This window comes from Cervus elaphus, chromosome 5, assembly GCF_910594005.1.
Source record: "Cervus elaphus chromosome 5, mCerEla1.1, whole genome shotgun sequence".
Lineage (NCBI taxonomy): Eukaryota > Metazoa > Chordata > Mammalia > Artiodactyla > Cervidae > Cervus > Cervus elaphus.
In genome coordinates, this window is record NC_057819.1 from 24,114,087 (window position 1) to 24,142,031 (window position 27,945).

Sequence of the window (27,945 nt, forward strand, 5' to 3'; positions counted from 1 at the left end):
CACCCACTTCAGTGATTTTGGAGTCCAAGGAAATAAAGTCTCTCACTGTTACCATTGTTTCCCCTTTTATTTGCCATGAAGAGATGGGACTGGATGCCATGATCTTAGTTTTTTGAATTTTGAGTATTAAGCCAGCTTTTTCACTCTCCTCTTTCACTTTCATTGAGAGGCTCTTTAGTTCCTCTTTGCTTTCTGCCTTAAGGGTGGTGTCATCTGCATATCTGAGGTTATTGATATTTTTCCTGGCAATCTTGATTCCAGCTTGAGCCTCATCCAACCCAGCATTTTGCATAATGTTATCCACATATAAGTTAAATAAGCAGGTGACAATATACAGCTGTGATGTACTCCTTTCCCAATTTGGAACCAGTTCATTGTTCCATGTTCAGTTCTAACTGTTTCTTCTTGACCTGCATGCAGGTTTCTCAGGAAGCAGATCAGGTGGTCTGGTATTCCCAGCTCTTTCAAAATTTTCCACAGTTTGTTGTGATCCACACAAAGCCTTTAGCATAATCAATGAAGCAGAAGTAGATGTTTTCTGGAATTCTCTTGCTTTTCCTATGATCCAACGGATGTCGGCAATTTCGTCTCTCACTCATCTGCCTTTTCTAAATCCAGCTTGTACATCTGGACACTCTCAGTTCACATACTGCTGAAGCCTCGCTTGAAGGATTTTGAAAAAAAAAAAAAGAAAAGGTTGGACAATTTCTGGTCCAGTAACAGATCTGAATTCTGATCCACAGAGTACTCTCTTCTAACAAAGGAGGTCTCACTGGGGGCCTAAACAAACAGTTATGATGCACAAAAACCATCTTTTTGCAGCCATATTATGTGATATGACATTTTAACTTCTATTTCTTAAGATCAAAGTACAGGTGTAAATACAAAATCAGAATCATGTGGCCCTCCAAAAAATTTTAATCCAAAATGATTAAATATGCTGTTAAGTCGCTTAAGTTGTGTCCGACTCTGTGTGACCCCATAGAAGGCAGCCCACCAGGCTCCTCCGTCCATGGGATTTTCCAGGCAAGAGTACTGAAGCGGGTTGCCATCACCTTCTCCCGATTAAACATGCTATGGCGTGGCAAGAGAGTCGGATACAACTTAATGACTAAATAGCAACAACATGGTAACAAGTAATATGCATTAAGTAATTATCTGGTAATCACTGTCTAAAACTGAAAATCTGAGTTTTAAACCTCACATGGTCAGGATGAGCTTAAACTTGACTCCCTTCCACGTCAGAAATGAACAGAGATCCAAGAACAAATGATGGCAAGACTAATTAATGAGTGAATAAATGATTTGTATGGAGGATGTCTTATGTTTCTAAGAAGGACAGCTCCCCCTGAGGACACAATGCACTTGTTTGTTTGTTTAGGCTGTCCCATGTGACTTGTGGAATCTCAGTTCCCCGACCAGGGGCTGAACCCATGTCCCTGCAGTAGAGGCGAGTCCTAACCACTGGAGTACCACGGAGGTCCCCATAATCCATTCAAATGTCACTAAAATGGACTCAAATATTCGTTATCTCCTGGGAACAAACCAGAGGGAAGAAAAAATTCTAAGCAGCCAATGGCTACAGAGAAAATGTAACTAAAGATAAAAAAACAAGTAATTAGGGTGGGGGACAAACTTAACAGGGAAGAGGGCCAGTAAACAGAATATCGAAAATTAACACAGACAACTTATGTATTTACTGAAATATACCAGGGCCCTTCCCACTGTCTATAGAGGTGCTGCACACCTCCTGGTGAACTTGGCAATCAACTTATTTGAACCTCCAAGTGTAATGCACCCAAATTACTTTAAATAACCACATACCAGTAATTTTCTGGAACAAATGGGAAGCTGCCCTTGTAAACCGCAGATCACATGCTTCTGTGCTCTGGACTGACACCCTCCCTTCATGTCGGTCACATTACATCACCATCTGTACCCTCGCCTCCCGCCCGACCAGATCAAGGGCAAACAAGACCATCATGTGACTGGTCAAAAGACACCATGGCTGCAACTCAAAGAGCAGCTGGAAGAACAGGATCCTGTGCAGTGAGTCAAACAGTAGGCTGATTTGGAAAAATTCCTTTAAACACACACAAGGGCAACTTTTCTTTCCTCTAGGTGAAATGTATCTTTGCTCTCATTGTAAAATAAGTTCTTTCAGTCTGCTATTTCAAATACAGGATCCATCCATTAAGAATGATTGTGACCTCTGAGAAAGGTTAAGTACTGGGGGAAAGGTGGGGCTGACAATCCACATCAGCATTGCCCTTGGACTCTGTGGTGTAAGTCTTCTTTCCAAAGCCAGCCAAGGCCTCCTTCTCAGAGCTGCACAGCCTGACCCCATTCATCTTTCCCTCAGACTGTTTCGAAGAAGCCCTGTGTCACAAAGGCGTGAGTGATAGAGAAGCCTAAAAGGTACCTTCTGCGTACCACTCAGCCACAGAAAAGAAAGAAATCATGCCTTGTGCAGCTACATGGACGGACCTGGAGATTATCACACTAGGTGAAGTCAGTCAGGCAGAGAAAGACAAATACTATGTGATATCACTTATATGCGGATAAATCAACTTATTTATAAAACAGAAACAGACTCACCAACATATAGAAAACAATCTTATGGCTACCACAGGGAAAAGTTGGGGGTGACATAAATTAGGAACTTGGGATTAACAGATACACACTACTATACATAAGACAGATAAACAAGGTCCCACTGTATAGCATAGGGAACTATATTCGATACCTTGTAATAGACTATAGTGAAAAGAAATGGAAAAAGGATATGTATAAATGTATAACCAAATCACTTTGCTATATACCTGAAACACAACATTGTAAATCAATCATATTTCAATTAAACAAAAAAGTTCCTGGGAGCTCCCTGGTGGTCTAGTGGTGAGGACTCAGCAGTGTGCAGTGGCCCGGGTTCAATCTCTGGTAAGACAACTGAGATCCAGCAAGCTGCTGGGCACGGCCAAGATTTAAAAAAAGAATCCTTAAAAATACAAATAGATTTCCTCAAACTCAGACAGGCCAGGAGATGTCAAACTAGCTCCTCCTGAAGAACAGACCACAGGCCTCATGCCTAGAGGGCAGGCTCCTGGCCATACCTCCCTGCACCTGCGGGGGAGGGAGGGGAGACTTCTGAAATCCCCTTCAAAGACCAGCCAGCACCTGGCACAGAGCTAGCACTCCAGCTGAAGGGTACTAACATTTTCGTTTCCACTGAGATACAATTCTCACACTATAAATTCACCCTTTTGAAATGTACCACTCAGTGTTTTTCAGTCTTCACAGATGTCTAACCACCACACCACTGCTTTCCAATTCTACCTTCTCATCACACCAGCAAGAAACCTGATTCTGTTCACAGTGGCTTCCCCTCCCCCATTTCCTGACTCCCCGGTAACCACTCATCTCTTAAGTCTTTATTGCTCTGTCTATTCTGGACATTTCATACAAATGGAATCCTATGATATGTGGTGTTGGGTGCCTTGCATCTTTCAACGGCATGATGGTTTCAAGGTTCATCCACAATGAAGCAAGTACTTCATCTCTTTTCACTGTTGAAGCATATTCCGCATATGTCCATCCATCAGTTGATGGCCATCTCCTTGCTGCTGCTGCTGTTTAGCTGCTAAGTTGTATCTGACTCTTGCGAACCCGTGGACCGTAGCCCACCAGGTTCCTCTGTCCAAGGGATTTCCCAGAAACAATACTGGAGTGGGGTGCTGTTTCCTTCTCCAGGGAATCTTCCCAACCCAGGGATCAAACCTGGGTCTCCTGCTTGGCAGGCAGATTCTTCTTAACTTTAAAAAATGTTTAAACATACAGAAAAGTTGGAAGAACAGTAAACCACGCACACCTATAGCTTTCATCTATATCCTTAGTTCTTTTTCTGTACATACACAAAATACTCTTTTGGCTGAACTATTGAGTTGCAGCATCGTATTTCACCCCAAAGATTTCATCGTGACTCTCCTAAAACTAAGGCTGTTCTTCTACAAGACCACAAACCATCATCTAAGAAAATTAACATCAATGCAGCTTTACCTACTATGTGGTCTGTAATCAAGTTATCCCAGTCATCCTGATAAATGACTTTTAAAAAAGATGGGTTACAATCACAAAGCACATGCTGTGTGTGGTGGTCAAATCTTTGATACCCCTGAATCTGTTCTCCATGACAGTGTCATGTTAGAAGAAACTGGGTCAATTCTCTTGCAGAACAGAACATTTCTTTGTAATGCCCACATCTACATATCAAAAGAGTCCAAATTCTGTCATGTCTTCTAGAGTACTTCTATGGGACCACTCATTCTTTTAAGGAGTATTGATCACTTGTCTATTACCTACTGTAGAGCAGTCATTTCTGAGTCAGACTTTCTGGGTTCAAACCCAGCTTCCCCACTCACTTGCAGTGGACCAGGGCTGGTCAAACCTGCTAAGCCGCTGTTTATTGTAAAACAGGGATAATTATGGGATAGAAATTGTTGCGGGGTTTTATATAAGATAGTGTAGGAAGAGCACTCAGTACCGTGGGGCATGACCTACACACTCAGCACGCACTGGTCCTATGGCCTGGTCTCTAGAGATGGAGCGACTTCCCTGGTGGTCCAGCGGTTATCAATCTGCCTGCTAAAGCAACTACGGAAGCCTGAGCACCACAACTACCAGGGCGTCCTAGAGCGTCTGCTCCATGATAAGAGACGCCACCACAGTGAGAAGCCTTTGGACAACGAAGAGTATAGCCCCCAATCCCTGCAACTAGAGAAAGCATGCGCGCAGCAATGAAGACCCAGCATAGCCAAAAAAATACTAAATAAATAAAATAAATTTCCAAAAAAACCAGAAACACAAGATGAAGAACTCCCAGTCCTGGGCCTTGGACGCTGGCAGAACCATCACAGAATGCCCATCTCAGCTAAAGTATACATTAAGAAATCAAACCTGCACCTAAACCATGGTGTGACCACTCACTACCTACAAAACAAAAGAAATACATCTTTTTGCACCTCCATTTCCTCATTTTAAAAATAGGTCTAGGATTCATAAGAGATTCAAATGAGTTCAGGTATGTAAAGCACATTCCATGGTGCAGAGGAAGGAGGTTAAGAATTCAAGACATTAGGCAACTATTATCTCCAGCATCGTGAGAAGGACTCGCCTTACCATAACAGCCTTTCACAGGTGTGACTAATGTTCAGATTCAAAGGATGCAAGTTGTTGCATCCTGGCTCAGTCACGTACTAGCTCTGTAACTTTGGGCAAATGATTTAACCTCTTGAGTCTTCACTTCTTCATCTGCCAAATGAGCACAGTAACAGCAGAGGCGTCCTATGAACTGGCGAAGTACTCAGAACAGGGCCTGATGCACAGTAGGCCCTCTGTAAATGCTGGCAGTCACATGGCTACTTGGCCCATAAACCTAGGAGGAGCCTTCTCTGTTGCATAAGATCAGCCGGCAATTCTGGCGCCCTCTCTGCATGCAATGCAGGAGACCTGGGTTCGATTCCTGGGTCGGGAAGATTTCCTGGAGAAGGGAATGGCTACCCACCCCAGTATTCTTGCCTGGAGAATCCCATGGACAGAGTAAGCCGGGCGGGCTACAGCCCATCGGGGGGGTCGCAGAAGAGTCACACACGACTTAGCCACTAACCAACAACCACCACCTCTGTAACATCCTAAATCCACCACTTCATTCCTTGTCCATTGCCCCCGTTCTAGTGCAAATCTCTAATTTCTCACCTGGCCAGTGCAACAGACTCCTACCTGATCTGCCTGGTGTCAGCGCTTTCCATACAACTTAGGCTCTATACCAGACTGCAAACTTTTTTCTGTGAGGGGGCAGCTTACATTGTAAGTAACATTCAGTCTGTCACAACTACTTGATTCTGCTATCCTATTGTGAAAGCAGTCCCAGCATAGCTGATAGGTGACCAGGTAGGTGCAGGTCTGTGGTCCAGTAAAACTATTTATGGAGGCTAAAATTTGAGTTTCCTGTCAGTTTCATTTGTCACACCCACAAACTTTCTTTTTTTCAAAGGAAAAAAAAAAAAACCACTTACGAATCATTCTTAAGTTGCGGGCTCTCCAAAAACAGGAAGTAGACCAGATTCGGCTGGCAGGCCACAGCTGCCAGGCCCCTGCTCTACAGAGACACTGGATATTTTTGAAACGTAAATCAGATCACATTACCCTAGGCTCAAACCCTATAAAAGGCTTCCTACTGTATTCAAAACAGACCTCAAACTCTTTACAAAGCGTCACATCACGAAGCCCCGACCTGCCACCTCTGTCCCCATTTCTTTTCTGTCTGAGACAGACCTGTCGACAACCTTCTGTAAGTTTAAGGCGTACAATACGTGTACGTGTTGTAGGTGTTGTACACAATACGTGTACTGATGTGTTCCGTGCTGCAACACGACAGCTACTGCTATGACAACCGGAGCAGCCCTCTCCTCTGGCCCCAGGGCCTTTGCACTTGCGGATGCCCAGTACAGAAACGCCTCTGTACCCTCCCCCAGGTCTCAACTCCAAAGGCCCCTCGGTTGGAAGGAGGTCCCCTGAGTTTGCAGCTCCGCTCGCCAGCACCCACCGCAGGCAGCCCGGGTGGTAACCTGGGTTACCGGGTCCGTGGCCAATCCCGCCCCCTCGCCTCCCACCTGCGGACCCCTCACCTGGTCTGCGCCAAAGGGCGTGATGTTGGCCTTGACCGCGCCCACGCCCAGGCCCACTAGAGCGAGCGCGGACAGCACTGCGGGCGCGCAGTAGCGAGCGGGCGCGTCAGTACACGGCGGCGCCGAGCAATTGCGGACGTTCGTAGGGCCTGGGGCCCCGCAGAGCGCCGAGCGTGTGGCGGGCGCGGCCAGCAGCGGGAAGGCCAGCATGCCGAGCAGGTAGAGCGCCAGGCTGAGCAGGATGGCGCGCGCCCGGCCGAGCCGCGCATCGGCGAGCCAGCCCCCGAACGGCGACACCAAATAGGTGAGGCCCATGAAGAGCAGCAGCGCCTGGCTGGCCTCCGCGCCCTCCCAGCCGAACGCCGTGCCGTTGAGGAACAGCACCAGGTTGGCCGTGATGCCGTAGAAGGCGGCGCGCTCCAGCAGCTCCGTCAGCAGCACGGCCGCGCACGCCGCGCGCCGGCCCTCGAACGCCGTCCGCCGCGCGCCCAGCAGCGGCGCCCGCTCGTCGCCCGCACCCTCCATGCGCCCACTCGTGCACCGCCCGCCGGGCCGCTCTGCAGGGTTATGCCCGGCTCTGCCGCCACCGTTGCCGTCGCCCTTCTCGCGAGACTTGCCCCGCCAGCCTCTTCGGCCCGCCCCACGAGCGTCCCCATAGGGCGAGCCCGCCGCGAAGGCCGCCCGGACTTCCGGTCGCGCCCAGGAAGTCTGCCCTGGAGGTGGCCCGGCTTCCGCCAGCTGCAGTGCGGGGTGCGGGAGGGCGGGGGCGTGACTATATGGAAAGGGTTTTAAAAGTAAAAATCAGAGTCTCGCGCTTGGAGGTTCCCAGATTTCTTGCAGTGACCTCAGCCTTTCCTTGCCCTCCAGGCTACTGTACTCAGGCTGGCCCCTGCATCCGCGCCCGGCTTCCTGGCCCTGGAATGTTGTCTCTCGTCTCTGCTCTGTTGACTCTGGGAGCAGGTAGTTCTTTTGGCGGTTTGTCCTGTGCGTTGTAGGATGAGTAATGGCATCCCTGGCCTCTGCTGCTGCTGCTAAGTCGCTTCAGTCGTGTCCGACTCTGTATGCGACCCCAGAGACGGCAGCCCACCAGGCTCCCCCGTCCCTGGGATTTTCCAGGCAAGAACACTGGAGTGGGTTGCCATTTCCTTCTCCAATGCTCGAAAGTGAAAAGTGAAAGTGAAGTCGCTCAGTCCTGTCCGACTCTTCGCGACCCCATGGACTGCAGCCTACCAGGCTCCTCCGTCCATGGGATTTTCCAGGCAAGAGTACTGGAGTGGGTTGCCATTGCCTTCTCCGCCCTGGCCTCTAGTCTCCACTAAATGCCCGTTCCACTCTGTTCCCCACTTGTGACAATCAAAGCTGTTTCCAGATGTTCCCAAATGAACCCTGAGAGCAACTGAGAGCCACCACCTGAGAACAAGCTCAGAGCCGATTTCCTTGTCACATGGCTGGCATCCTGTTTTCCTTCAGCCCTCAACTAGAGTGGTGACTCCTTGTAAACATTTCTTGACCAACCCATCTAAAATGGATTCCACGCCCATCGCATTACCCTGTTTTAGTTTCCACATACTATCCGCCGCGTTTTTATGCTTATTCCTTTGGCCCCGGCTTGTGCGTGGTCCCCACAAGTATGAACTCTATGGCGGCAGGGTTCTTGTGCGTCTTTTTCTTCACCGTGCTTCATCTTCGCCCCCATCCTCCCCACCCCACCGCCGGGCACCTATGCCAGACACTGTCACAGTGCCACGGGCACCATGTGGGACACTGCACCAGTGGTGGAACTGGAGAGTGTCCTGCAGAAACAGTCCTCAGCATGCTTCAGAAACCAGGAAACGGGGCTATAATGATTCAGTTCGAGCAAGACCACATCCTCTTCTTCCTCCATCCTTAACTCCAGCTAGGATGGAGCAATTACCTAAGTTGTGGCCTTGCTGGTAGGTCATCTGGGTAAGTAGGACTTCCTAAAAGGCTTGAAGCAGCATGTATTAACTTTTTTATTTTTCAAAATGTCTGACATCTTGACTGTAGCAGAGCAAGATGCTGGCACACAGCGGGCAGTAGATAAATATTTAGTAAACATTTAATGAGGAATAACTGAATGCCAACATAAAACTTTACCCATCATATCCGTTAGTGCTAATCATTTTAAGCTGTCAGTTCCAATGTCCCTTTCCTGATCTTCCCAGATTTGAACAGATCCCCCTTTTATATATCATTAGAACACAGGATACAATTTTCTTACACACCACCCATTATAATTTATGCTTATTTGTTTTGTGAAGATGTTTAGTAGCTGTCCTTAAAGCTCAGAGTGCTGAGATTTTGTTTTCTCTGCTACTATATTCCTAGAATCTTGGACCTGCCAGTGATAGATATGTGTGGAATTAAATAAATTATAAATGAATGATTATTTGTTGAATTGTAAGTGGTGTTGGAAGAACTTGTTATGTTCACCTATTTTTTTTTTTTTTTTTGAGACTCTTGTGATGTTCTGCAGCATATATTAGTATCCAAATTTTGCTAGTGGAAAAAGCAACTCTCTCAAGATTCCTATCCCAAATCATACATTTAGTAGGCATTAGAATTTAGACTTGAGTAAAAGGCTCCAAAGCTAATTCCTAGTCCAGTGCTTCTTCCACACTCCAGCTGGTAGATAAGTCAAGAACTATGAGTCTCTCTTTTTTTTTTTTTTAAAAATTTATTTATTTATTTATTTCAGTGGGTTTTGTCATACATTGACATGAATCAGCAATAGATTTACACGTATTCCCCATCCCGATCCCCCCTCCCACCTCCCTCTCCACCCGATTCCTCTGGGTCTTCCCAGTGCACCAGGTTCGAGCACTTGTCTCATGCATCCCACCTGGGCTGGTGACCTGTTTCACCATAGATAATATACATGCTGTTCTTTCACAACATCCCACCCTCACCTTCTCCCACAGAGTTCAAAAGTCTGTTCTGTACTTCTGTGTCTCTTTTTCTGTTTTGCATATAGGGTTGTCGTTACCATCTTTCTAAATTCCATATATATGTGTTAGTATGCTGTAATGTTCTTTATCTTTCTGGCTTACTTCACTCTGTATAATGGGCTCCAGTTTCATCCATCTATGAGTCTCTTTTTTAAAGACTGACAGCATGATACACTCAGACAAAGCACAGAATAATATTAGCATTAAACATGGAATGAAAATAAATCTCTTCAAGTGGAATCACATGGTGACTTAGTTTTGAAGCTCTGCCCAAAATGTGGGCAGATGTGCCATTTTGAATGACAGCAAACTAACCCAGTTAGATTGTCTCATTTAAGAAGGATAAAGCCAGGCAGAAAGGGGGGCAGTGGGGTTGAAGGGGAGGGGAGAGGAGGCAGTTACAGAACTCAAGAAGTGCACCCAGGACTGGTGAGCCCTTGTACCTGGTCCTCGGGAGGTCTGCTGTGCACCTCAATCTCTGTACCCAGAGACTGCAACATATATTCTGCTGGCAGAAATGTTTTCCTTTGATTGTGGTGTTTAAAAGAAGTGAGTCAAAACCACATAACGCAAGATTCAGTTTCTGTGAAATGTCCAAAATAGACAAGTCTATAGGGACAGAACTTAAGCTAGTGTGTGATACCCAGGTGCTGGGGGGATGGAAAGAATGAGGAGTGACTGCTAAAGCCTGTGCATTTCGTTTTGTAGTAGTGAAATGTTCTGAAATCATGGTGATAGTTGCACAACTCTGTGAATATACTAAAAACCACTGAATTGTACATGTTAAATGAATGAACCGGATGGTATGTGAATTGCATTTCAGTACAGCCATTGCCCCAAAAAGTGAGCCAACAGCTAAACACTGGGAGGTTTCACATGTAAAGTTAGATGCCCTGCTGCTCTTGAAAAAACAGGCAGAAGCCCCGGCAATACTGGGACGTGTGACTGCCTGTGACACGAGTGACCACTCCCTAAACCCCCTACTTGAACTGTGATGCTGGTATTTGTGTCTTTACATATTCTTTGCAGGCCACAGTGCCAGAGGGCTGTCTGTGACCTGCCCTTGGTGAAGGAACTGTGGTAGAAGAGTCCCTGAGCTAGGTCTCAGGGTAAACCTTGAGAAGTTCTGGCAGCTTCCACTTTTGTGCCTTGGGAGTACTGGACCAAGCTACCTTGCTGGAGAGACCATGTGTTGGGAAAGATTCTGCAACTCCATGGAGAAGGAGTCCCAGCACCCCAGCCTTCCAGCAGGCCTTCCCGCTGAAAGAAGACACATAAGTAACCACCAGCAAGAGCAACAGGAAAAACTGCCCCGCTGAACCTCCACCCAGATCATGGAATCATCAACAAGTTGAATATTTATTATTTATTTTTTTAATATTTGTGTCTCTGTGGCATGGGAGATCTTAGTTCCCCAGCCAGGGATTGAACCAGCAGTCCCCAACATGGAAGTCTTAACCACTGGACCACCAGAAAGTGAAAGTGAAAGTCACTCAGCAGTGTCCAGCTCTATACAGTCCACGGAATTCTCCAGCCCAGAATACTGGAGTGGGTAGCCCTTCCCCTCTCTAGGGGATCTGCCCAACCCAGGGATCGAACCCAGGTCTCCCACATTGCAGGCAGATTCTTTACCACCTGAGCCACAAGGGAAGCCCAAGAATATTGTAATGGGTAGCCTAGCCCTTCTCCCGAGGATCTTCTCTATCCAGGAATCAAACCGAGGTCTCCTGCATTGAAGGTGAATTCTTTACCAACCGAACTATGAGGGCAGTCTAGACCACCAGGGCGGTCCCTAAATAGCTGTTACTTTAAACCACTAAGTTCTGCGGAGGTTTGTTAGGCAGGATGCAAAAATGAAAACACGCCTGCATTCTCCCATGGCCACCATCTGCGACTCCAGGTAACCATCCAACCTTTAGATGGAGCACACACAGTCTAGCTCACACATGTCATCCCAACTCTCCGTTGTCTTTATTTTTTTCACAGTAGAGAAATTATTCCCCATATCTACACTGACCGCTGTCCAACTGAAATTAGTTCAAATTGAATAAAATGAAAAATTCTGTTTCTCAGTCACACCAGCCACTTTTCAGATGCGCAGGGGCCCCAGGTGGTGGATGGCTGCTATTGTGCACAGCACAGTCAAGATCACTCCACTGCTCTGGAAGTTCTACTGCTCCATAGGAATGTGCAGCAGGCGTGGTTGGTTACTTGTTACCAATGTCCACACCCTCTTTCTCCTTCCAAACAATCCTGATCCCACCCTGCTCTCCTCCAACTACCCGTGTAGTTCAGGAGAAACTAACTTCATCTTTGTTTCTGGATCTGACAAGTTCATACCAGTGCTACATCTCTGATGCTTCTTCCTTTTTTAATTTAGTTTTTATTTTTTATTCCTTATTTTTTTGTTTTCACTGTGTGGCATGTGGGATCTTAGTTCCCTGACCAGGGATCAAACCAGTGCCCCCTGCATTAGGAACGCAGCGTCTTATCCACTGGGCCACCAGGGAAGTCCTTCTGATGCTTCTTCACAGCTTTCAGAAACCCAGACTGTAGCCATTCAGGATGTGAATTTCCACCAGGGCCCAGGAGAAGACAAGTGACATAGATGGGCCCGGTCAGGCTAAAGGAAAGAACTCTTACTCAATGACTGCAAGAGAAATACACTCTTCCAGGGCGTGAATGAGAATGCCCATAGACCTAGTTGCCACGGACAGCTGTTTCACAATCATGTGACAAATCGGTGTAGGATGAAGCCAGCTTTGTGGATGGCACAGTGATGAATCAGGGAGACGTCACATAACCAAAGAAACAAAAGATAGTAAATCTGACGTTGTTTAAGCCACTGTGCTGGACTTTATGTTAGTATGACCCAAAACCACCTGTTGTGATTCGATCAGAACATGGGAAAACTGGGATTTCCCTGGTGATTCAGTGGCTAAGACTCTGTGCTCCCAATGCAGGGTGCCTGGGTTCTATACCTGCTCAGGGAAGTAGACCCCCACATGCTGCAACTAAGAGTCTGCATGCCACAACTAAAGATCCTGCACACTGCAACGAAGACCCAGTGCAGCCAAATAAATAAAGAGATTCACGCTGGTGTAAAGCAGAAACTAATACAACATTGTAAAGCAATTGTGCTCCAATTAAAGTAATAATAATAATAATAATAATATTTTTTTTAAATGGGAAAATAAAAAATAGAATAAGGGAAAGCAGCCTGATTTCCTACTCCTTTCCCCCAACACATGGTCCAATTTGCTGTTAGAGTTTTCCACCTGGTCCTTGTAATCAGTGACTTTGCAGCCTGCATACTAAGCCCACAATGATTGTATAGCTAAAGGGTTGATATACATTGACTCTCACCTCTTTGTTGGGTACATTTATGATCCATGCCCTCTTCATGAAAGTAATTGCATAAGTCTCTCCCCTGCACCTAAAACAAATAAATATGTAAAGGACCAAACTCATGCAGCAGGTGTCCAGGGATAGGTGACATCATCTTATTATTAAGGTCTTTGGGCAGCTTCTCCCCCTCCAGGGCCCTCTGGGAAAGAGGATCTTACTGCAAGGATGCTTGTGGTATAAATTGACTTTGGAAATGCCCCGTTTGCTCAAAACACAGGGCCCTTCCTTCTCCACCACCACCCTGCCCCTTGTGCCTTGCTCAATGCAGAGCTCAGAGTAGATGCTCTCGGAAGGAAGGTGTTTAGAAACCACCCAAGGCTGAGGCCATTTCAGGGACTGCCCAATCTTTCTGACTCTTTTTCATGACGTTTCTGCTTCTTGTTTCACATCTATGTGGCTCACCCCTTGCGACCAGGCAGTGGCATGTACTTACTCAGTTTCAGCTTCCTCAAAGTGCTGGTTTACAAACAGTCATCACAGACTTTCTGCACATCCATACATCACTCATTTGTTCAACAGACTGCCGAGCACCTTGCCTGCACGTCACGGTGGCTCAGCATCAGCCGATCCTTCTGCTTTTCTGGTTTCCCAGTTCCCTACAGAGGAACTCAGGCCCAGCTCATCTTTTGTGCATCATTAGCTTTATTAGACTAACGGGTCATGTCATCGGTCTTCCAACACTCCACGGAGAGCTGTCAGAAGTTCTCTTTATTACAGGGAATCCCTATTGCAACAGTTCTATCTGGCTGCAGATAGTCTAGGTAGAAGCAGAAAACAGGACTGAAAACAGAGTCAACCAACAGAGTGGAATCAAGTCTTATTTTCTGAAGCCAAAACCAAAGCTACCCTAACCTGCCTCAGTGGGAATTAATTCAGCTCTCAGAATGACCTGTATTTTATTTTTACAGAGGATGTGAGAGTGTGTGACCAGGAAGATGGGTTTTGATTTGACTTTTTTGAAACACTCACTATGTTGGACCTTTGGAGTAGCAACCTCTGCTTCTTGGGTTATTTCCGTCCTGGCTTTTAAAAACCTGTGGGACATCTGCAAAAGTCAGACATTCACCAACAGAAACGGGGAGGTAGAAGAGGGAGTGAGAGAGTAAGTGAAAGAAAATGAACTTCTCTTTCCTCCTATTTGAAGAAGTAGCAGATGTGAACACATAACAGATGTGGACCAAGCCTAACCATTCTCTTTGCACTCCCACTTTAAAAAGTTCCTTATAAATATCTTAATTTATGTTGCAGTTGTAAAATAATTGCTAGTTTTAAGTGTATTTATTTTTTAAATTAGGCCTTACAGGAAAGATCAATGGAGATGAATCCAAAGGACAAAAATTGAAGCACATATTAATACATAAAGTAACTCAGCATGTGAAAATTAAAGGCATTTCCAATCCATTGGGAAAATAATAGATTATTCAGTAAAGTTTGTTGGCAGAGACTAAACATGTGTGGGAAATAGGCTTCACATATTGTACTGACATAAATTAGAGATAGACAAAATAGTATCATGGACAAATTGAAAAGATAAAAGCGTTAAGAGAAAATATGGGCAAATATAAAATCACAGGGTGGAGAAAGCTTTTCTAAGCCTAATGCTAAAACCATAAAGGAAAAGTTAATTGATTTGACTCCATAAAGATTTAAAACATACTTGTAGAAAAGAAAATTGCAGTTGACAGCAAACGAACTGAAAAAAAAATTGAAATACATATGACCAAGTTATTGTCCTATTATACAGTTCTTTGGGATCCTATGAAATGTATTGAATGAGCATCTAATAAATAAAAGTGGCAAAGTGAATGTCCAGGCATTATTGAAGAGAGCTGTCCTTTGGGCTTTGCCAATCTCTGGTCCTGCTCTGGCAATAGTCCCTGGAATTTCTAGGGTCATCCATGCTCCCTGTGGTTCTAGTAGGACTGTCTGAGAGTGATCAGAAGTGGTCGTGTGATCTATGCCCATCCAATCAACAGTAGTTCATCTATTGCTCTACAGTGATTGGTTCAAAGATAGACATGTGACCCAAGTTAGTTTAATCAGAGCTAACCCCATGACTTATTTTGGAGTAACCAGGATGAAACATTCCTATTTCTCCTGGATTTGGAATTGTAAGGATATAAGCTTGGAGTTGCTGGGGACCATCTTATGAAACCTAAGGATGAAGCAACCAAGAAGAAGGCTGAAATGAAGAGAGAAAGCCCTTGTTTCAACGTGGAATTTTCTAGGTCTTACCTAGTTCTGACCTTGACTTAAAGTAGGTCCCCCCCACCCTGGACATTTCAATTTTGAGTCCATAAATTCTCATTTTGATTAAGCAAGTGTGACTTTCCTTATTTGCAGTTGAAAAAGTCCCAGTTAATACAAGCAATACATACACAGAGGGAAAAGCAAAAATGCAAGTGCCCTTCATGGAAGAAAAAAAAAAATCACATTTCACCAATACTTTAAAAATGCAAAAAGAGAGAATGTTTCATCACTCAAACTGAAAGATACCCAGTATTACCAAAGTTTGGGGAGATGAGTATTCTTGTAAATGACCAATATAAAATCAAAATTGTGCAACTTTTCTGGAGGAGAATTAGTCATTTGTATCAAAATCACATTCCCATACACTTGGAATGTGCAATTACATTTCTAGGAACATAAGAATGTGGCAGAGACTTAGCTATAAAATGCTCATTGCAATGTTGCTTAAAATAACAAAAAGATTAGAAACAGCAAAGATTTACAATCAGTTCGGTTCAGTTCAGTTCAGTCGCTCAATTCTTTCCAACTCTTTGCGACCACATGGACTGCAGCACATAAGGCTTCCCTGTCCATCACCAACTCCTGGAGTTTACTCAAACTCATGTCTATCAAGTCACTGATGTGATCCAACCATCTCATCCTCTGTCATCCCCTTTTCCTCCTGCCTTCAATCTTTCCCAGCATCAGAGTCTTTTCAAATGAGTCAGCTCTTTCCATCAGGTGCCCAAAGTACTGGAGTTTCAGCTTCAGCATCAGTTCTTCCAGTGAATATTCAGGACTGATTGCCTTTAGGATGGGCTGGTTGATTTCCTTGCAGTCCAAGGGACTCTCAAGAGTCTTCTCCAACACCCCAGTTCAAAAACATCAATTCTTCGGTGCTCAGCTTTCTTTATAGTCCAACTTTCACATCCATATATGACTACTGGAAAAGCAAAGCTTTGACTAGATGGAGCTTTGTTGGCAAAATAATGTCTCTGCTTTTTTATATGCTGTCTAGGTTGCCCATAGCTTTTCTTTCAAGGAGCAAGCATCTTTTAATTTAATGGCTGCAGTCATCATCTGCAGTGATTTTGGAGCCCAAGAAAATAAAGTCTATCACTGTTTCCATTGTTTCCCCATCTATTTGCCATGAAGTGATGGGACCAGATGCCATGATCTTAGTTTTCTGAATGTTGAATTTGAAGCCAACTTTTTCACTCTCCTCTTTCCCTTTCATCAAGAGGCTCTTTAGTTCTTCACTTTCTGCCATAAGGGTGGTGTCATCTGCATATCTGAGGTTACTGATATTTCTCCTGGCAATCTTGATTCCAGCTCGTGCTTCATCCAGCCCAGCGTTTCTCATGATGTACTCTGCATATAAGTTAAATAAGCAGGGTGAAAATATACAGCGTTGACGTACCTCTGTCTCGATTTTTAACCAGTCTGTCATTCTATGTCCAGTACTGACTGTTGCTTCTTGACCTGCATACAGATTTCTCAGGAGGCAGGTCAGGTGGTCTGGTATTCCCATCTCTTGAAGAATTTTCCACAGTTTAATGTGATCCAAACAATCAAAGGCTTTGGCATAGTCAATAAAGCAGAAGCAGATGTTTTTCTGGAATTCTCTCGCTTTTTTGATGATCCAGCAGATGTTGACAATTTGATCTCTGGTTCCTCTGCCTTTTCTAAATCCAGCTTGAACATCTGGAAGTTCATGGTTCACAAAGTGTTGAAGCCTGGCTGGGAGAATTTTGAGCATCACTTTGCTAGCGTGTGAGATGAGTGCAACTGTTCAGTAGCTGAGCATTTTTTGGCATTGCCTTTCTTTGGGATTGGAATGAAAACTGACCTTTTCCAGTCCTGTGGCCACTGCTGAGTTTTCCAAATTTGCTGGCATATTGAGGATAGCACTTTCACATCATCATCTTTTAGAATTTCAAATAGCTCAACTGGACTTCCATCACCTCTACTAGCTTTGTTTGTAGTGATGCTCCCTAAGCCTCACTTGACTTTGCATTCCAGGATGTCTGGCTCTAGATGAGTGATCACACCATTGTGGTTATCTGAGTCATGAAAATCTTTTTTGTATAGTTCTTCTGTGTATTCTTGCCACCTCTTCTTAATATCTTCTGCTTCTGTTAGGTCCATACCATTTCTGTCCTTTTTTGAGCCCATCTTTGCATGAAATGTTCCCTTGGTATCTCTAATTTTCTTGAAGAGATCTCTAGTTTCCCATTCTGTTGTTTCCCTCTATTTCTTTGCATTGACCACTGAGGAAGGCTTTCTTTCTTTTTTTTTTTTTTTTTCATGGAGAGTTATTCAATTTTATTTTATTTTATTTTATTTTTAGGCTTGAAGTTTATTTATTTATTTATTTTTTCAGTGGGTTTTGTCATACATTGACATGAATCAGCAATAGATTTACACGTATTCCCCATCCCGATCCCCCCTCCCACCTCCCTCTCCACCCGATTCCTCTGGGTCTTCCCAGTGCACCAGGCTCGAGCACTTGTCTCATGCATCCCACCTGGGCTGGTGACCTGTTTCACCATAGATAATATACATGCTGTTCTTTCGCAACATCCCACCCTCACCTTCTCCCACAGAGTTCAAAAGTCTGTTCTGTACTTCTGTGTCTCTTTTTCTGTTTTGCATATAGGGTTGTCGTTACCATCTTTCTAAATTCCATATATATGTGTTAGTACACTGTAATGTTCTTTATCTTTCTGGCTTACTTCACTCTGTATAATGGGCTCCAGTTTCATCCATCTCATTAGAACTGGTTCAAATGAATTCTTTTTAACGGCTGAGTAATATTCCATGGTGTATATGTACCACAGCTTCCTTATCCATTCATCTGCTGATGGGCATCTAGGTTGCTTCCATGTCCTGGCTATTATAACCAGTGCTGCGATGAACATTGGGGTGCACGTGTCTCTTTCAGATCTGGTTTCCTCAGTGTGTATGCCCAGGAGTGGGATTGCTGGGTCATATGGCAGTTCTATTTCCAGTTTTTTAAGAAATCTCCACACTGTTCTCCATAGCGGCTGTACTAGTTTGCATTCCCACCAACAGTGTAAGAGGGTTCCCTTTTCTCCACACCCTCTCCAGCATTTATTATCTCTCCTTGCTATTCTTTGGAACTCTGCATTCAAATGGGTATATCTTTCTTTTTCTCCTTTGCCTTTGGCTTCTTTTCTTTTCACAATTATTTGTAAGTCCTCCTCAGACAGCCATTTGGCCTTTTTGCATTTCTTTTCCTTGGGGATTGTCTTGATCCCTGCCTCCTGTACAGTGTCGAGAAACTCCGTCCATAGTTCTTCAGGCACTCTGTCTATCAGATCTAATCCCTTGAATCTGTTTGTCACTTCCACTGTATAATTGTAAGGGATTTGCTTTAGGTCATACGTGAATGGTCTCGGGGTTTTCCCTACTTTCTTCAATTTAAGTCTGAATTTGGCAATAAGGAGTTCATGGTCTGAGCCACAGTCAGCTCCCAGTTTTTGCTGACTGTATAGAGCATCTCCATCTTTGGCTGCAAAGAATATGATCAGTCTGATTTGGGTATTGATCATTTGGTGATGTCCATGTGTAGAGTCTTCTCTTGTGTTGTTGGAAGAGGGTGTTTGCTATGACTAGTGCGTTCTCTTGGCAAAACTCTGTGAGCCTTTGACCTGCTTTGTTCTGTACTGTAAGGCTCAATTTGCCTGTTACTCCAGATATTTCTTGACTTCCGACTTTTGCATTCCAGTCACCTATAATGAAAAGGACATTTGGGCGGGGGGTGGGGTGGGGGGTGGGTGTTAGTTCTAGAAGGTCTTGTAGATCTTCATAGAACTGTTCAACTTCAGCTTCTTCAGCATTACTGGTCAGGGCATAGACTTGGATTACTGTGATACTGAATGGTTTGCCTTGGAAACGAACAGATCATTTTGTCATTTTTTAGATTGTCTCCAAGTACAGCATTTCGGACTCTTGTTGATTATGATGGCTACTTCATTTCTTCTAAGGAATTCTTGCCTACAGTAGTAAATATAATGATCATCTGAGTTAAAGTCACCCATTCCAGTCCATTTTAGTTCGCTGATTCCTAAAATGTTGATGTCCACTCCAGAAGGCATTGATTAAATGAATTACAGTGCATACATACTCTGTAATATTTTGTAGTTATTCACACGATACTATAGAAGTGGGTTCTAAGTATTGCTGATATGTTTTTGTATTACTTTTCTATGAGTGAAGTTTGCTCAGTTGTGTCCGAATTCTCCAAGCCAGAATAGTGGAGTGGGTAGCCTTTCCCTTCTCCAGGGGATCTTCACAACCCAGGGATCGAACTCAGGTCTTCGACACTGGAGGTGGATTCTTTACTAGCTGAACCACAAGGGAAGCTGCATAACAAATGACCACAACCTTAGCTGCTCAAACAACACTGACCTATTATCTGGAGGCTTTGCAATTCAGGAGACTGGGCGGGGCTGACTGGGTTCTCAGCTCAAGGTCTCACACAGCTGACAGTAAGGTGTGGGAGGGGGCTGAGAGGTCACCTAGAACTCCCCTACTAATGGTTGATTCTAGTTCTTTGAGGTGGTGGTGGGAGGCGGGGAGTAGGGCTATCCATTTCCTGCTGGCTGGCATCTACTACCTTCTAGTACTTCTTGTCATGGGGACTTCATTTATTCCCAAAGCCATCTTTAAAGAATCTCCCTGACATCAAATCCTCTCTCCTACTTTGCATCTTTCCAACATCAGGAAATGCCCAGTCTCTTTAAAGAGACAGATACTGGGTTTGACTTAGCTTGCATAATCTCCCTATGGAGGGCAACTGATTAGTTTTGTTTGATTTTTTCTGTTTGGTTGTTTTGTGGACTATAAGTCTTTATTAAATTTGTTACAATATCGCTTCTGTTTTGTGTTTTGGTTTTTCGGCTGCAAGGCATATGGGATAGCTCCCCGTCCCCGACCACAGGTCAAACCCCCACCCCCGGCATCGGAAGGCTAAGTCTTAATCACTGGACCACCAGGGAAATCCTATGGGCGACTGCTTTGGGGATTTGATCACTTTTGCAAATTCTCTTCATGGCATCACCTGGATAAGTGTTTAAATTGGAAGAATGTGAAACAGGAGGTGGGAAATCTTGGGGGCTGAGGTAGAATGTTGCCTATCAATTGTCGAAAGAGCAGTTACTGCCTCCCCGCCCCCCAAAAAGTGTAGAGTGTTTCTACATTTTGTAACAGTCACGAACACAAAACAGAATAAAAATCAGCCACAATAAAATAGTGAGTCCAAAGCAGAGCTAAAGAAAAATCACAGTAAGAAATCCAGACTCCTTGTGTTACTTTGGGAAGTTTCTATGCCTGTTTCCTCATCTGGAAAGTGGTGAGAACCATAGTACCTACCATCTAGGACTGGGGGAAGGTCCAGGAGTATGCTGAGTGCGTAGAATGTTGCTAAGCTCAGGGCCCACAACCACTGCTGGGATGATTATATTTACCTGTTAAGTCTGGAAAAACCTGCAAAAGTATTAATAGGGCTGCTCTCAGATAGTGGGATGCTGTGAGATTTTAAAAATCCGTTTACCTGTATGGCTATGTAATAAAACTTGGTCATGTAATAAAAAATAAGTTGACAACCTGAAAGAATAACTATGGGCCTCTGCAAGCAACAGGTTGATACTGGAAGCAGTTGGAACATCTTCCCTTTAGTAAAGCTCCAATGTGCCCATAATTGAACCTGTGTCTCTTGTGTAATTAGAAATAGGAAGCCGTATAGCTGTCAGACTCACTGTCCGCTTCAGCACTGATGAGGATCTTTAGGGTGAGCATCCTCCTGCTGAAAAGTTATGAAAAGAATCTGCTCAGCCATCAGAACAGCAGTGGGAATCAAAGGCCTGCTTTCTTGCCCAAAGCTATAAGGGAAAAGCACTTAGTCCTGGTTGACTTCCTCCTGTTCATTAAACAACACTAGAAGGAATTAGTTACTTTCAGACTGACAGCTTTTTTTTTTTTTTTTTTTTTTGTCACTTTCAAATGCTGTCAGTGAAAGCCAGGAAAAGGAAACATAGTCAGCACACTTAAACCACAGTTCTACATGTATCTTTTTTTTTTTAATGAGGATTTCTCACTTGCCTTCCCTCTCCATCTCTCTCTCTCTCTCCCACACACACACACCATTTGTAGTTCTCAGTACTAAGGAGAGGCATGAAGATGCAAAGATGGAAAACTCTGGGGACTTCCCTGGCCATCCAGTGGTTAAGACTCCACTCCTCCACTGCAGGGGGTGTGGGTTTGATTCGTGGTTGGGGAACTAAGATCCCACATGTCAGGGTGCAGCCAAGGGAGGGGGGAAAAAAGGAAACAAAAAAAGATGGAAAACTCTGATGGAAACCAAGAAGCAGAATACCCCATTTATTAATGTCAAGAAGGGCAGGGGGAGGGGAGGTGGGGGGAGGGGGTGGGGGGATGTAAGCGTTGACTTTTTCTCTTTTTTTAAGTCACAGAGCCATTTTAAAAGCCAATATGCCCACAGTGCCCTCCCTTGAAAATGCTATCACTTTTATGCAGGGTAGATAATAAAGTTTCATTTTCCCCTGCCCAGAGCTAGGAATTAGAGAAATAGTCTGAACAAACACTATGATAAAAAAAAAAAAAAAACAAAAAAACAAACACACACACATTTTGCATTATGTATATTTTAAGACCCTTATGTTAGAAGCATCTGGAGAAAACTCCTCCGAGATGCCAAGTTCTACCTCCTCACCCCCTCATAATTATTTCTACATTATTCAATAATAACACAGTTGTCTTCGTACCCTTTTATATTACCTACCTGGGAAAATCATAAAAGACTTCATCAAAATGAACTAATTAACTATGATACTGTTTATAGCTTTTCTCATTTTACAAATGGGTAAATGAAAGCCATGAAAGGATAAAGTAATGGTCCCCCAAAGACATGTCAGAATATCTTACCTCATGGAACAGATGTATTCCAGGAAAACTGAATAAAAGTGAGTTTCAGCCTAGCAAAGCCTACCATGGCAGCACTGGCTTTCACTAAAAAAATCAGAAATGCATTCTCAAGGGAATAAAATCTCACAACAGAGCAAATTCAGTGATTTTATTTAATTCAACAAACATCTATTGCTGTCTATTGTCTGGTGTTGGACAAGCAAAGGTGAGAGCATTGAATAAGCTCAGGACCCAGGTGCTGGGTGGGGCTGACCACTCCCTGATCACAAAACAAAATGAGGTAAGTAGAGAAGAGACAGCATTAGGGGTGGGGAGGTACAGAACAATTCCAGGTGAGTCATTGGGGACCTTCATACATGCAGCCATCTGTGAAAAGGAGCCTCTGAAATGGATTAAATGGTGGCCCTGAAAAAGAATATTTTTGGTCACCTGAGATCACCATTTTATTCAGGGTGGCAATATACCCAGCTAACAGACTGCATTTCCTAGTTGTCTGGGATGGATGATGCACACAGTAAGATAAAGTCATAAAGGCTGTGTGAAATTCCAGGAGGAGCCCTTAAAATGAAATGCAGCATTATATCCTTCCTTCCTGCTGACCTAGAATGTGAATATGATGGCTGGAGCTCCAGCAATCATATTACACCTAGAGACTATCTTAAGAATAAAGGCCAAACACTATGATGCTGGAGAAGAAAGAAAGAGGTCTCTGTCCTTGGTGACTATGGAGCCAAGATAGAAACTTCAACTTCTTCTAACAACAGGAATACAAATTGAGCTCACAAAGAAATTGAAATGCACCTACAACCACTGTGATGAAGTGGGGAGCTCAGGTCCCATCTGTTACACAAGGAGGCCACTTGACTGAGGGCTTAAATGCTCTGCTGCTTCCTTAATCACACCAAAAGAGAAAAAGTGAAAGTGTTAGTGGCTTAGTTGTGTCCCACTCTTTGCGACTCCATGACTGTAGCCCACCAAGTTCTTCTGTCCATGGAATTCTCCAGGTAAGAATACTGGAGTGGGTATCCAGCCATTCCCTTCTCCGAGAGATCTTCCCCACCCAGTGGTGGAACTTGGGTATCCTGCACTGCAGGCAGATTCTTTCCATCTGAGCCAATCAAACCAAAACCTAAGCTGTAAATGCCTCAAGGTTACAGAACTGAAACCTAAGGATAACCAATCACAGAAAGCCAACTAAGCTTTCAGCAACAAGAGAAGACTCTACACATGGACATCACCAGATGGTCAATACCGAGATCAGATTGATTATATTCTTTGCAGCCAAAGATGGAGAAGTTCTATACAGTCGGCAAAAACAAGACTGGGAGACTTAAATTGAAGAAAGGAGGGAAAACCACTAGACCATTCAGATATGACCTAAATCAAGTCGCTTACGATTTTACAGTGGAAGAGACAAATAGACTCAAGGGATTAGATCTGATAGAGTGCCTGAAGAACTATGGACGGAGGTTTGTGACATTGTACAGGAGGCAATGATCAAGACCACCCCCAAGAAAAAGAAATGCAAAAAGGCAAAATGGTTGTCTGAAGAGGTCATAAAAATAGCTGAGAAAAGAAAGACACAAAAGGCAAAGAGGAAAAGGAAAGATATACCCATTTGATTGCAGAGTTCCAAAGAATAACAAAGAGATAAGAAAGGCTTCCTCAGTGATCAGTGCAAATAGAGGAAAACAATAGAATGGGAAAGACTAGAGATCTCTTCAAGAAAATTAGAGATACCAAGGGAAATTTTCATGCAAAGATGGGCTCAATAAAGGACAGAAATGGTATGGACCTAACAGAAGCAGAAGATATTAAGAAGAGGTGGCAAGAATACACAGAAGAACTATATAAAAAAGATCTTCATAACCCAGATAACCATGATGGTGTCATCACTCACCTAGAGCCAGACATCCTGGAATTCGAAGTCAAGTGGGCCTTAGGGAGCATCACCACAAACAAAGCTAGTAGAGGTGATGGAAGTCCAGTTGAGCTATTTGAAATCCTAAAAGATGATGATGTGAAAGTGCTGTCCTCAATATGCCAGCAAATTTGGAAAACTCAGCAGTGGCCACAGGACTGGAAAAGGTCAGTTTTCATTCCAATCCCAAAGAAAGGCAATGCCAAAGAATGCTCAAACTACTGCACAATTGCACTCATCTCACATGCTAGCAAAGTAATGCACAAAATTCTCCAAGCCAGGCTTCAACAGTAAACTGTGAGCTTCCAGATGTTCAAGCTGGATTTAGAAAAGGCAGAGGAACCAGAGATCAAATTGCCAACATTCCCTGGATCATTGAAAAAGCGTGAGAATTCCAGAAAAACATCTGCTTCTGCTTTATTGACTATGCCAAAGTTTTGACTGTGTGGATCACATTAAACTGTGGAAAATTCTTCAAGAGATGGGAATACCAGACCACCTGACCTGCCTCCTGAGAAATCTGTATGCAGGTCAAGAAGCAACAGTCAGAACTGGATATGGAACAACAGACTGATTCCAAATTGGAAAAGGAGAATGTCAAGGCTGTATATTGTCACCCTGTTTATTTAACTTATATGCAAAGTACATCATGAGAAACGCTGTGCTGGATGAAGCACGAGCTGGAATCAAGATTGCCAGGAGAAATATCAATAACCTCAGATATGCAGATGACACCACCCTTATGGCAGAAATGAAGAGGAACTAAAGAGCCTCTTGATGAAAGTGAAAGAGGAGAGTGAAAAAGTTGGCTTAAAGCTCAACATTCAGAAAACTAACATCATGGCATCTGGTTCCATCACTTCATAGCAAATACATAGGGAAACAATGGAAACAGTGAGAGACTTTATTTTTGGGGCTCCAAAATCACTGCAGATGGTGAGTGCAGCCATGAAATTAAAAGACACTTGCTCCTTGGTAAAAAAGTTATGACCAACCTAGACAGCATATTAAAAAGCAGAGACATTACTTTGTCAACAAAGGTCCGTCGAGTCAAGGCTATGGTTTTTCCAGTAGTCATATATGGATGTGAGAGTTGGACTATAACAAAGCTGAGCACCGAAGAACTGATGCTTTTGTTTTTTGTGGTTTTTTTTCTGAACTGATGCTTTTGAACTGTGGTGTTGGAGAAGACTCTTGAGAGTCCCTCGGACTGCAAGGAGATCCAATCAATCCATCCTAAAGGCAATCAGTCCTGAATATTCACTGGAAGGACGGATGCTGAAGCTGAAACTCCAGTACTTTGGGCACCTGATGGGAAGAACTGACTCATTGGAAAAGACCCTGATGCTGGGAAAGACTGAAGGCAAGAGGAGAAGGGGAGGACAGAGGATGAGATGGTTGGATGGCATCACTGACTCAATGGGCATGAGTTTGAGTAAACTCCAGGAGTTGGTGATGGACAGGGAGGCCTGGCATCCTGCAGTCCATGGGGTCACAAAGAGTCGGACACCACTGAGCAACTAACTGAACTGAGCTGAATTTCCTTACTTTGCTTCTGCCTTTTATGTATAATAGCCTCTCCCCTGCTCCTATCTGTGGAGTGCTCCTGGCCTCTTCTGGTTCAGTGCTACCCAATTGGGATAAATTTTTGTTTAAACTTAAAATTTTGCTTCAGTTTATCTCAACACCTCCAAAGGGGGCAACGGCTTCTTAGCTCAGGCAACTGTGGGAATGATGGCTTCAGTCAGTTCAGTCACTCAGTCGTGTCCGACTCTTTGCGACCCCATCAACTGCAGCCCACCAGGCCTCCCCGTCCATCACCAACTCCCGGAGTCCACCCAAACCCATGTCCATTGAGTTGGTGATGCCATCCAACCATCTCATCTTCTGTCCTCCCCTTCTCCTCCTGCCCTCAATCTTTCCCAGCATCAGGGTCTTTTCAAAGGAGTCTTAATATTGCAAGAGCTCTCATTTTCAAAAGATGTCAGAAATCCCTGGTGGTGGCACCCATGGCAGTGGACATCAGGTCAATCTGATACCCTTGGGAGTCCACTTATGGCCTCCTCTGGTTCCTGTAGGAGGGAATTGGTCATCACCCCTTGTGCCAGGCAGTGGAAAGGGACTCACGACCCTTGGTCCCCAGGGGAGCAATGGGCAGCCACCCACCCCTCCTCGGCTCGGAGGGAAGGGACCTGTTATCATCTCAGGTTACAGTCCACGTGGACGCGGACCTATGGTCACTCTGGGACCACCAGAGGAGCTTCTTCTGGTTCCCATGGAAGGGACCCCCGGATGCCCCGGTGCAGGTCCCATGGGAGGGACCTCGCGGACCACCCCCACCCCCACCTTCCCGGGCACGCGCCCCGCTCGCCGCCCCGCGCGCCCCGGACCCCCGGCGGCGGAACCGGCGAGCGCGGGCGCGGCCTGGGGAGCGGCGGGCGGACTGACCCAGCCCGGCCGCCCGCCGCCCGGGTCCGCGTCCCCGCCCCCGCCCCGGGCCCGGCCTCGGCGGGCGGTGGATGGCCGGGCGGCGGCGGCGGCATGCGGCTCCTATTCCTGGCGGTGCTCCGGCGGCACACGGGCAACGCAGTCACGGCCCAGCGCGTCCGGTAGGTGCGGCGGCGCCCGGGTCCTTGGCGAGGGCACCGGGAGGGGCCCGGGAGGGGGTCGGCCTGGCTTCCCTGAACCGCGCGCCCAAACGGACCCGCCGGCGGGCGCGGGGCCCGGGGAGCGCGGGGCTGCGAGGCGCGCGCTGGCTCGGCTCCGGCGCGGGGGCCCGGGCCCCTGCCTGGCGCTCGGATTCTAATGCGTCCCCCGGGGCCGCTCGGCGGGTGATCCCAGTGATACCCAGCACCGGGATGGCCCCGCGAGGCAGCGCGGCGGAGGCTTCTCGGCACTCTCCGCGCGCATCTCGCCGGGGCCGCCTTCAGGGATGCCCCGTATTGCTTTTGAGTGCCTTAGGTTTGGGGAGACAGCAACGAAACCCCAAGTCGGGGCTTCCAGACGCCACATTTCAGTGGGGACGCTAGAGAAAGAATAAAACCACATGGGTCCATGTATACAATGATACCTATAGACCCGTATAGACACAGGCCAGGGGCCGCGTGTGCTGTTTCAGGCAGGATGCTCAGGGAGGCCTCCCTGTTAGAGTGACATCTGCGCAGAATCCTGGGTGCCAGGAGCGTTCCCTGAAGCTGGGGCGGTCTGGCGGGGTGTGGGGGGGAGGGCTGGTGGCTAACCAGGATTTCCAGGCAGAAGGCGCAGCCAAAGTGCAAACCAGTGTTCCTGCATCCTGCCATCCTAAGTACCTCCCCTTGGACTTCCTGGTGGTACAGTGGTTAAGAATCCACCCTGAAATGCTGAGGATGGAGGTTCTATCCCTGGCGGGGGAACTAAGATTCCTCAAGCGCTGTCACATGGCCAACATACCCGCTTCACCCACCCACCCACCAAGAAATAAACTTGCCTTCCCTCTTCCTTACCTACCCCCCTCCCTCCTTGTTATCTTCTTAACATTTATCTTCTAATGCAGTTGCAGTTTTCTTGTTTTCTAGATTTACCCCTCTACATTTTCTCTTCTCCCTGCTGGAAGGTAAAAGTCCTCAGGGCAAGGAGGGAACTGATTAGTGCCTGAAGTTCAGTTTAGTTTAGTTCAGTCGCTTAGTCATGTCTGACTCTTTGCGACCCCCGTGGACTGCAACACACAAGGCTTCCCTGTCCATTACCACCTCCTGGCGCTTGCTCAAACTCATGTCCGTCGAGTCGG

General features: G+C 45.4%; 2 protein-coding genes across 4 annotated transcripts in view; one reads left to right on the top strand and one right to left on the bottom strand.

The window, feature by feature from the left end:
- SLC15A4 (solute carrier family 15 member 4) overlaps positions 1 to 7,311 on the bottom strand; it is a 29,747-nt gene extending 22,436 nt beyond the window's left edge. Inside the window, exon 1 of the mRNA XM_043902099.1 lies at positions 6,684 to 7,311. Within this exon, the coding sequence (XP_043758034.1) occupies positions 6,684 to 7,208 (525 nt within the window). The 5' untranslated portion in view covers positions 7,209 to 7,311. The remainder of the gene's footprint in view (positions 1 to 6,683) is intronic.
- Positions 7,312 to 26,653: 19,342 nt separating this feature from the next.
- Positions 26,654 to 27,945, top strand: part of GLT1D1 (glycosyltransferase 1 domain containing 1) — a 111,363-nt gene continuing 110,071 nt past the window's right edge. For all 3 annotated transcript variants that reach the window (XM_043902100.1, XM_043902101.1, XM_043902102.1), the window contains exon 1: positions 26,654 to 26,788. In XM_043902100.1, the coding sequence (XP_043758035.1) occupies positions 26,721 to 26,788 (68 nt within the window). In that variant the 5' untranslated portion in view covers positions 26,654 to 26,720. The remainder of the gene's footprint in view (positions 26,789 to 27,945) is intronic.